At 39.7% G+C, this 11,768-nt stretch overlaps 1 protein-coding gene across 2 annotated transcripts; it reads right to left on the reverse strand.

Moving 5' to 3' along the window:
* Nucleotides 1-1,386: 1,386 nt before the first annotated feature.
* On the reverse strand, nt 1,387-11,526 carry LOC132139695 (gastrula zinc finger protein XlCGF8.2DB-like). 2 transcript variants are annotated; one of them, XM_059548259.1, is made up of 3 exons: nt 11,414-11,526; nt 10,187-10,322; nt 1,387-2,882 (listed from the first exon to the last, which is right to left on the reverse strand). In XM_059548259.1, the coding sequence occupies exons 2-3, from the start codon at nt 10,269-10,271 to the stop codon at nt 1,936-1,938; spliced, it is 1,032 nt and encodes a 343-aa protein (XP_059404242.1). In that variant the 5' UTR covers nt 10,272-10,322; nt 11,414-11,526; the 3' UTR covers nt 1,387-1,935. The 2 variants fall into 2 exon arrangements, with proteins under 2 accessions (XP_059404242.1, XP_059404234.1); XM_059548251.1 differs by lacking the exon at nt 11,414-11,526 and having other exon boundaries at nt 10,187-10,400.
* Nucleotides 11,527-11,768: the final 242 nt, after the last annotated feature.

The following is an 11,768-nucleotide window of genomic DNA, read 5'->3' on the forward strand; positions in this document are numbered from 1 at the left end:
GCCCTCCACCAGTCGGGGCTTTATGGCAGAGTGACCCGACGGAAGCCTCTCCTCAGTGCAAGACACATGAAAGCCCCCATGGAGTTTGCTAAAAAACACCTGAAGGACTCTGGTCAGATGAGACCAAGATAGAACTTTTTGGCCTTAATTCTAAGCAGTATGTGTGTAGAAAACCAGCCACTGCTCATCACCTGTCCAATACAGTCCCAACGGTGAAGCATGGTGGTGGCAGCATCATGCTGTGGGGGTGTTTTTCAGCTGTAGGGACAGGACGGCTGGTTGCAATCGAGGGAAAGATGAATGCGGCCAAGTACAGGGATATCCTGGACGAAAACTTTCTCAGGAGCTCAGACTGGGCCGAAGGTTCACCTTCCAACAAGACAATGACCCTAAGCACACAGCTAAAATAACGAAGGAGTGGCTTCACAACAACTCCATGACTGTTCTTGAATGGCCCAGCCAGAGCCCTGACTTAAACCCTATTGAGCATCACTGGAGAGACCTGAAAATGGCTGTCCATCAACGTTTACCATCCAACCTGACAAAACTGGAGAGGATCTGCAAGGAGGAATAACAGGGGATCCCCAAATCCAGGTGTGAAAAACTTGTTGCATCTTTCCTAAAAAGACTCATGGCTGTATTAGATCAAAAGGGTGCTTCTACTAAATACTGAGCAAAGGGTCTGAATACTGAGGACCATGTGATAATTTCAGTTTTTCTTTTTTAATAAATGTGCAAAAAAAATTCTGTCAATATGGGGTGCTGTGTGTACATTTAATGAGGAAAAAAATGAACTTAAATGATTTTAGCACATGGCTGCAATATAACAGAGTGAAAAATTTAAGGGGGTCTGAATACTTTCCGTACCCACTGTATATCTGTGTGTGTGTGTGTGTTTATATATGCATAATATACACAGTACACGCATATATCATGGAAACAAAAAATCATGTTGGATGTGGTTAAATTGCAATTGTTTGACAGGTTAAGCAATTTATTTAGTTGGTTTTTAAAGCTTTTAGTGTACTGTAAAATAACTTCATGATTTCATTCAAACTAAGTTTTTTTTTTTTTTGTAAAAACTAATCAATTTAAAATAATTTGTTTATATTTTGTGCACAGAAGAGACTTGATGTTATTTCCAAGCAAAAAATCAGCATCACTAGCTAGGTTTCCTCACCCCGCTTTTATGCGCATTTTGAAGTATTGCATCAGAATTGCGTGATGGAAACACTAAATAAAAATGCCTTAGTCTGCAAAAAAGTTATTACGCTTGCTTGATGTGGTTTTTTGACTTGTGCGAAAAAGGGTTAATATGAATAATGGAAGATGGAAATGCATTTTGCAAATAAATTCCTTTTCAAAAAAGTAATGTGACTTTGAGCTATGGGACGGTAAATCCTGACTAACCCGTGGACCGATCTCATTCCACAGCATCTGAAATGTTATTATGGTCATTTGGAAATGCCCGAGCAAAGTCTCTCATCTAAGAATTTCTGTGTATTGGCCTCCCAGAACTGTTAAACGACTGCATTTCCAAACAGCAGCATTCACCTCCGAAACCACATTCCCTGTGTTTTGTCTGCTCGTTCTAAGGTGCAAGTTATTTATTATATAGGACAATTATTATATTCAGTAGCTTATCCTACTTTTCCTAGTGATGTTTAGTGGCAGTTTATCAGGAAGTGACGATTTCGTACTCTGACTCATTGGATGGAAACAGTGTTTGTTCGCAAATGTTTTGAGCGATATTACAATTTTGTGCACAAGTTAAATTCGCAAATTGCATGGAAACCCGGCCACCGGTATTTTTTCTGGTTCCGTTTAAATGGCAGAGATGATACATTTTATTTCATAAGAAATTTGCTATTCTCTAGACTGAATGGCAGGTTTGAAATTGCTCTATTTTGTAAATCTGTTGCCACTGAGGAAACACTAGAATTCCTTTCCAGAGTGAGTTAGCAGATGGTGTTTCAGGTCTCTCTGATATGAGAAACTCTCGTCACACTCAAGACACTTGTAAGGTCTCTCTCCTGTGTGAACTCTCATGTGAGTTTGTAAGTTTCCAATAAATCTGAAGCTCTTTCCACAATGAGGGCAGATGTAAGGCCTCTCTCCTGTGTGAACTCTCATGTGAGTCTGTAAGTTTGCTATAGATCTGAAGCTCTTTCCACACTGAGGGCAGTTAAAAGGCTTCTCTCCAGTATGAATTCTCATGTGAACAGCAAGAATTGTATTGTTTGAGCAAGTCTTTCCACATTGAAGGCACATGTGTGGTTTCTCTCCAGTGTGAGTAATCACATGATTCGTAAGGTTTTTGCTGTCTGAGAAACTCATTCCACACTGAGGACATGTAAAACTGCTCTCTCTTAAGTGAACCTTCATGTGCCTTTTAAGGGTTATCTTATATCGGAACCTCCTTTCACACTGATCACATGTAAATGGCGTCTCACCAGTGTGACTGTTTATATGATCCTTAAGGTTTAGTTTTGTTGTAAAGCTCTTTTCACACAGTTTGCAGGCGTAAGGCTTCTCTCCAGTGTGAACTCTCATGTGCCTGTTAAAATTTCCTTGCTGAGTGAAACAGTTTCCACACTGAGGGCACTTATAAGGCTTTTCTTTAGTGTGAATACTCATGTGGCCTTTAAGGGTTGCTTTTTTATTGAAACACTTTCCACACTGCTGGCAGGCGTAAGGCCTCTCTCCAGAGTGAGCATCAATGTGGCGTTTCAGGTTTCCTTTTGAAGAAAAACCCTTTCCACACTGTTGGCAGGTGAAATTACTTTTTTGTGAGGAAGTCTTTTCAGATATTTCTTCAGTTACGATATCACGATTTTTGATTTCATCAAGTACTTCATTCTCCTCTTTCAGTGGCATCAGATCTAAGGTGAAAAGAGACAAATACAAGTTAACTCCAGTTTAATGGGCACAAAGCAACAAACAAAATGTTTAGACTTAAAACATCAAAAAAAAAAAAAAAACTCCAGTGGGCGTGACAGATTGCACATAATATTATATATTATCACAGAGTTTTGTAATATACATTAGGGATTAGACGATTAACCGCAAGCCGATTGAAAAACAATTCAAATATGTAACGATTCAAATCAGTTGAGATGCTACACTAATCGTGATACAATTAGGAGGAGTTTATATGAAGGCTTCTGTTTCATGCAGGTATTTTTTTTATGTATATTTTCACAAAACTGAAGTCCGAACATTCTGTTTTTGCTTCAAATTTCGAAATTATAGTCTAAATTAGATTAAAAACTGCTCATGTTGCATGTATGCAACATCTTTGGTTGGATCCTGATTAAAATGTAGTGGTTGCCTCTAATTTTAAATGTAAAGAGCAAAGCCTTATTTTGTTTATAAGAAATTTCTTTTATTTGTGTTACTTTATTTGATTTGGGGTTTGTTTTAAAATTTCAATTCGGTTTTGTTATTAACATTATTTAAAATTAGTCATTCAACAGCCGCTTTTATCTAAAGCGACTTACAAATGAGGACAATAGAAGCAATCAAAACCAACAAAATAGCAACACTATGCAAACTGCGTAGACTATTCCATGTCAGCCGCAATACAAGAATACATTTTCTATGTGTATTTACACTTTGATCAGAATGAAAACAGCACATCCGACACAGAAGAGCGTACACTGCCTGCATTCAGCAGATGATCTCCAAAATGCTGTTACGCTGATGTGGCCTCCCAGTTTTCATCCAAAATATCTTAAATTGTACTCCGAAGACAAACAAAGCTTTTATGGGTTTGGAACGACATGGGGGTAAATGACAGTATTTTCCTTATTCTCAAGCAGGGCTGGACTGGGACAAAAAAAAATCGTCCCTGGCATTATTTGGTCCAGGCGGCCCACCACCACTTCAATACTATAGATATCTCGGCCCTTTATGTGCGTCGGCCCAATGGGAAAGTGCCCGGTATGCCCGATTACCAATCCAGCCCTGTTCTCAAGGATTAAAGATTAAACTGAAAAAAGGGAGAAAAATTATTGCACAATCAACCTGTTCTTTAGACTTTGCTTATTTTATAGTCCTAATCTCAGTCTAGTTCCTTGCCTGGATTACCTGAGTTTGTATTATTACCTGTTTATTCTTGGATTGCTCTATCATCTTGTCATTTGAACTCTGTTTGTTCCTGCCTGAACTATTGCTTGCCTTTACAGATTATCCCTCTTGTTTTGCCCCCTTGGATTATGTTCGCCGATCGAAGACTAGTCTGGTATCCAGTGTGAGGGATGCACTGCTGGTGTCTGCACGTGCAGCTGGTTTCCCCAAACCCACTCACTTTACCCTTCCTGTTCCTAAACCGATTCCCCTGTCTCAAGTGTTTACCATGATGGGGATCGCTTTTTGGTCCGTTTAGGCTGCATTCACCATCACAGAAGCTCCCGAGTTGGCAGCATCCACTATGGTGTCTCTAGAGGTGTCAACTGATGCTGCATAACCTCTTGAGGTAGTGGTGCCCTCTACTGTGTTCCCCAAAGCCATGGTGCCCGCTGCAGTTTCTTCAGAGGTGGTGGCGCATGCAGCAGAACCTTTCAAAGCAGCGGGGCTCACTTCAGCTCCTTGTGTAATGGTGGCGGCACTCCAACAATACACTTTCAGCCCATCATGTCAAGGTCGAAGGAATCGTAGATAAGCACTCTATCTGTCCTGGTAGTGAACTTTCCCTGTTTCCTGAGGGTACTGCTGCAGAACCTCCAGAGGTGTCAGTGGTAACCATCTATGAACTCTCTACCTCCCCTGTCACGGCTATGGAGGCCAGTTATTAACTATTGTCCTGCCCCGACCCAACTGAGGAGGCTACCTCAGAACTTTCAGCTTTGTCTGTCACACCCAAAGATGTGGGCTGTGAATTACCTGACTGTTTTGCTGTGCCTATAGGGGCCGTTTGTGAATCCTAATCCCTGCCTGTCATGGCCATGGAAGCTGTAAATTAAGTTTCTGTAAGCCTCATTAACCGTCATGAACCCCAGAACAAAAATAACATCCAATGTCTGCCCCGTTAACCCGGTCACTGACAAAATAACCACTCATGAACTATCTGCCTGTTTTGTTTCATCATTTGTGTCTGATATTGAGTCATCTGTCTGTTCCTTTTCAAGTAATGTGTCTGAACTTTCTGTCAATCCTGTTTAAGTCACTGAGTCTATTGTTGTACCATCCATCTGTCCAGCTTCTATTAATAGGTCTGAGTATGAATAGTCTGTCTTGCCAGTTTCTGTCACTGACCTGTTTACTCAAGCCTCTGTCAATGCACCAGGTTATAAACTCTCCGTCTGCATGAAGGTAGCTTTCGAGTATGATGTTGAACTGTCTGTTAGCCAGTGAGCCGCCTGCTTGTTCTGTTCCCCCAAGTGTGTGAGTTGATCCTGTTTATGAACTGTCATGTCCAGTTTCAGTCAATAAACCCGATTTTGAACTGTCAGCCTGTCCCGTCTATGAACTGGCATTCCAGATTCAGTCAGCAAGCCTATTGATGATTTTTTTTTGTTCCCTGCCACGGTCCCAGAGACCTTGAATGTAGTGCCTGTGTTGTATGTCTATGCTCTCCCTAGATCTCAGTCTCTTCCATTGTCTCCTAATCAGTCTGTTCCCCTGTGTTTGTCTTCCACTCCGTCAGCTCCAGTCTGGTGGTCTTCTGTCCTGCTCTGGGCAAAAGCCATGGACTTCCTCTTTCACACGGCCGAGTATTGTTAGCATTATTGCTGTCCTCACGCAACAACACCACAGAGCCTGTTCGTTAGCCTTTGCTTATTTTCTAGTTCTAGTCTCAGTCTAGTTCCTTGCCTGGATTACTTGGGTTTTGATTATTACCTGTTTATTCTTGGTTTGCTCTATCGTCTTGTCATTTGGACTCTGTTTGTTCCTGCCTGAACTATTGCTCGCCTTTACAGATTATCGCTCTTGTTTTGCCCCCTGGATTGCGTTCGCCGATTGAAGACCCATGCTTGCATGCATGCATGTTTGCTAACTCTGCACACAGTGACTGGGTGATAGCATAGCATAGACAGTAAAAGAAATGGACACAGCGACCCCATTGGATTCAAGGGAGACAAGTGAAGTCAATTAGAAGCACACACTTCCTGGGGGTCGAGCGTACTGCGCAAACTCAAACTGAGCTTGATGACGTAGATGTCATGTGAGCAACCTGTCTGACAACTGTAAGTCTTCTAATCGCTGTGCCAAGAGAAATCTGAATCACCCACCGAATCTTGCAGACGTTCTTGAACAATTTTGTCCCATGTCTTTTATAAAATCTCTTTGGGCTTCTCCCTTGACTTTATGCCTCCACGTCCCCCCGATAGCCTCATAGACAGTAAAAGATTGCCTGCGAGCTTCTCCTCCTGTCCATACGGTAATTTCTCTACTATCCGACAGCGAGTCGCAGGTTATGACGCAATCTTTAGCCTATTTTTACAAAAACTTCTTCTACAGGGCCATAACGTAAGATAGAAGGTAATGGGGCCTTTAATACATTTTAGTGTTTCTTTAGAAATAATTAATGGACAAATGGAGTCTCTAAATGCCTCAGATGTAAAGTTATTCGCTGTCAAAGTGACACCAAAATGAATGGGAGTCAATGTAATGCTAACAGCAGGTGGGGGTCCGCTAGCCAATGGCGGCGCCCAGAGGTGCTTCAATAAAATATGAAACCCTGCCCCCCTGGCTGATAGTCTCTGTCAGAGATTTATTCATAGAAATATTGTAGAGCGCAATATGTTGCCATATTCAAATAAAGGTTTCAAAATAAAAATGTTAATTGCCACATTCAAATAAAGATTTTAAAATGCAGGAAAAGTGTCACTAATTAAACAAGTAGGCTATATATTCAGCTAATTGTCAGCCTCATATGTATGCTTCTCATAAACAATTAGTCAGTATGCATTGGGGCTTGCCTTCGACTCAAGATTTTTCTGGTCAACTAAAAGTTGTTCATTTTTAAGCATTAGTAGACTATTAGTCGCACTTTTAATAAACCATATAAATCATCATGAGCCTAATAAGCGCTCACGCTCACGCACGCAAAAAAAGGCTTGTCACAGTGCACTGGCAAATATAATTATGACTTTATTAGGGAAAAACACTGCATTAACGTTTTAATTTATTGTAAGATCGTAATTTATTGTAACACTAGTGCTTTCTGTTTTCTGTTTAAGAGATGAAGTCTGCGACAGTGACTCATCTCCACAGTATTCACCTATATGCATGTTTCATACAGATTACATAATATGAGAATATTTGTTTTCTGTTTGAATTGGTTCACTTAAAAGTTTCACTCTCTATAGATATATTTTTCATGTCTGTAATAAGGCAAGCATACACAGAGTTTTGAAGTGACGCGCTCAAGTTCACAGAGTCTGAGACGGCAGAAAGCATCATGTTTGCTTTAATTATTTTACAATAGCACAACATTTCATTGCTATTCAGAAACAGAAACAAAAGATGCATTACTCTTATCTGTATGACCAAAAATGACGAAGTATTTTAAGAGCAAACGATCGCAGAGTCGCCTCCATATGTCATGCAGTACCCCAAGTTCGCTAAGTTAACACTCCGCACAAACATGTGCACTTTTTGTAGGCTAACATTAGATTGAGCTGCCATGTAAAGTTGCTACTACATACATATCTCAGATGATAAGCCATATTTGAGGTCGATGAATGTTAGGTGTGCATATGGATGTCCTACTATGGGAAGTCGTGGCCTAATGGTTAGAGAGTTGGACTCCCAATCGAAAGGTTGTGAGTTCGAGTCCCGGGCCGGCAGGAATTGTGGGTGGGGGGAGTGCATGTACAGTTTTCTCTCCACCTTCAATACCACGACTTAGGTGCCCTTGAGCAAGGCATCGAACCCCCAACTGCTCCCCGGGCGCCGCAGCATAAATGGCTGCCCACTGCTCCGGGTGTGTGCTCACAGTGTGTGTGTGTGTGTGTGTTCACTGCTCTGTGTGTGTGCATTTCGGATGGGTTAAATGCAGAGCACAAATTCTGAGTATGGGTCACCATACTTGGCTGAATGTCACTTCACTTCACTATATTACCACAAAGAACAGCCGTTAACGATTTGGGTGATACAATTTTGACTAATAAAATTTTGGTAATATGCAGAAAATTGAATAATTTAATTTAATAAATTTAATTAGCAGAAAAGGCATGGCTGATAGAAATACATAAACATAACATAAAAGAAAATCAAACTGGAAGCAAGAACAGCTATATTAAGGTTATAATCAAACATTTGGAATTGGGATAACCTCCAAACCAATTAGAAAAAAATTGTTTCTAAAATGTTTATATTCGGAGATAGATTGCTGGCAACAGCCATTTTAGGATATTTCACATTTGGTCTTAGTGAGAGTCCTCTTCACTACTCCTAACGTTTCACAGATCTAGGAGCTAATTTTAGTGCCAAAACGCTTTGTGAAATACTCCTAGAGCAAAAATTTAGAAGTCCTAAATTTAGGACTGAAACGACCACTATTTTCAAAGTTTTCTCCTAAATTGGAAAGTTCGGAGCTACTTTTAGCCTCAAGATATTTTGTGAATACAGGCCCTGGTTTTTCACGATCGGATAACTAAAACGCCTAAAGTGACCAGGTGTGAACAATCCTACATCTTCATGTCTGCTTGAAGATTACAGCAAAGGGTGTTTGATTAGGGATCAATTGGATTAAAAAAAAAAAGTTTTTCTCTTGACATTTTTTTCTTGTCACATTCACTGCTGGCTTCTTGACTGCATTATTTGATACCGTTTCAAAGCACATTTACAGGAAATACATATGCATTGTAAAAGGAGCTATACAAATAAACATGAATTGAATGTGTTACAAAACAACTTCCTGTACAGCTTCTTTGAAAACGTGTACTGTGAACAATATCATATAAATAAATATGATTTTTGATGTGCTAAAGGTAAACACTGTTATTGTTATGTTAATGGGAAAAATGCAAATCTAGTTAACTGACATGGGTATGTTACAATCTTTAAGACCCAAACCTGATCCTGGAGCTCAAACACTGTATATTAGATGTCTCTCTAATCAAACATACCTGATTCAAGTGAGACATCTCAAACAATCACATTTTTAGTCCCATCATATGGACTTGTGAACATCTTTACTTGTTACTAATGATGTGATATTTTCCACCATGGCTTCAAACCTTGCATCAAAAAAGTAACACAGTTCAGTTCTGCAAAGAAACTGTATTTATGTAATTTCAGTCAAATTTTACAATGGTATTGGAGGGCTGAGTGAATTAATTGAGAATGTTTTGCTTTGTTTGGGCTACTAATGTATAATTTGTTCCCCCTAAATTAATGTGTGATGTCACAATAACAAATGCTTAAAGCATTAGTTCACTTTCAAATTAAAGTTTCCTAATAATTTACTCACCCTGGAATGGGTCGCGCATGCACCTCTGGGAAATGTCAAAGAAAATGAAACAAGATTTTCTTACTTTAGCCAAGGAAAACCAGTCTCCTCTTGGCTTATATCGAAATAATCCGACATTTTCCTTAATAAAACCTCGTTTTGTACTTCTATTTCGTTAACGGCGTTTTGTTTTGTTCTCTCTGCGCTCGTCACTAATAACGCAACGCGGATGTGCTACATCATCCACTGGAGTGGCTTCCGGTTTTGACAGTTGGCTGAAGTGAGAGAAAAGTGTTTATAAAGCATATACACTTTTATTTTATATTTTTAAATGACCAATCGTTTCGCTAGATAAGACCCTTATTCATCTTCTGGTATGGTTTACAACCCTTTTGAAGGTGCACTGAAAGTGTCATTTTGACCTTAGAGTCCAAGACGTCTACCACATGCTGGAATGTTTTCATCAAAAACCTTAATTTCTTTTCGACCGAAGAAAGAAACACATAAACATCTTGGAAGACATGGGGGTGAGTAAATTATCAAGAAATTTTAATTTGAAAGTGAACTAATCCTTTAACCTGGCAGTAGGATCTTCTCAGCTGTACTTGGAGGCAGCATTAGTATTTATCTGGTCATGTGATTTCAACACGTCTATCCGCCAAATAAAACCACTTTGTAATTAAAAAACACTCATATGATAATTTTCAATAATCATTCATTTCTGCAGAATGAAACATTTTAATAGGGATCAAATAAGTGCGTTCAGGTTTGAGACTGAAAACCAACCTGTTTGTTCCTCAGTATCTTCTTGTTTCACACTGATTGCATCTTCAATCTTAATGTCTTCACTCTCCTCTTTAATAGACGCCATCTTTACGTCGCATGGATCTCAGTAGCTTTACTTTCGGTGTTCTTCAACACTCTGTCATGATTAAGATAACAATAAATAACAGAAATGAAAAATAAATCCAAACTAAAGCCTCGTTCAGACTGTCAGATTAAATCCAATCTAAATCTGATCATATTTAGATAGTTTGAATGGGAGTGAACTACGTGAAATCTGATTTGTACAAATCCGTTTCGAGCTACATTCGTATGTGGTTTGGAGTCCTATTCAAATCGAATCCTGGAAATCTGTTTCAGTCTGAACAAGCTTTTTTGAAAACATGAAGATCTTTGCAAAGACAAGCTTGTGTGGTTTTTGAACTGCAAGTCGAGCGGGAAAAAGACAAATAATCACAACAGCAACATGTTGTCATGTCGTAAGGCAATATCAGGAGCCTGTTTTATAACTGATAAAATCGTCAGTTTTTGTGCAAACTGCGTGACCGTAATTACTGTTAACTATGCGAAGTGATATGGATCCGTAAGAGAGCTGCTTGTAACTACGTTCGCAGTGCGTTTCCCTGAAAATAACTGCAGACCTCAGAACGTTCACCAGCCAATCAGATTCAAGCATTCAACGGCCCCGTAGTATAGGTCAGAGTAACTGAAATAAGACTTATTTGGTAAACTTGTTTTATGAAACAGGCCCCTGTATTGCCGTTATTGCTGTTTATAGCGTAGGCATAACAAAGCAACAGCATTGCCATATAAACCAATGCACTGTAAAACGAAGAGCTTCTGAACACACAGATCGGATATGAACAGGTGCGATGCACAGTGTGTACAGTCAGTCACTCAAATCAGATTCACTCCAGATAAACAATAAGATTTGGTCTGACAGTCTGAGATTAAACTCTCTGGCGCATCTCAATCACCTCCTGTGTTCAGCAATCCGCACAGATGTGGTTTGCTTTAGGCATTTATTCATTTGTAGAACGCATTTGACATTTCTAAAAACATCTGCAGTTTGTTTGTTAAAGTTGGTGTATTTACAGGGTTTTGAGCAGCAGATGCCGTCAGTCTGCGGTGAATCGAGCGACTTGAATCATTGAATCATTTTGCGGGGCATTTGATTTGGTTCAATTCCCTCGAAGATCCTAAAAGATCAGTTCATTCATCTCTACTTACCAGTGACTGAATTAATGTTTATTATAAACTGATTCACGATATAAAGAGCGAAATGAGACGCGTCTTTTCTGTAACGCGTGTGGTTGCGCTTTACTCATGTGTAAAGCTAAAACATGTTTGACAAAAGCATTGCAGTTTTATATGCAATAATAATTAAGCTTTTTTACATAACTTGTAAAAACAAAAATAGCCCGCAAAGGCAGCATTGATTTAAACGCTTTAAATGCTTAAAAACCACAAACCGTCTTCAGTCGAATCACAACAAATGCGGGAGCGCGGCGCCGCCTTGTGACGTCACAGCGCCACACCAAAATAAAAGTCCCGTTCAAACCAGGGGGGCAGGGTTTCATATTTT

This window comes from Carassius carassius, chromosome 1, assembly GCF_963082965.1.
Source record: "Carassius carassius chromosome 1, fCarCar2.1, whole genome shotgun sequence".
NCBI lineage: Eukaryota > Metazoa > Chordata > Actinopteri > Cypriniformes > Cyprinidae > Carassius > Carassius carassius.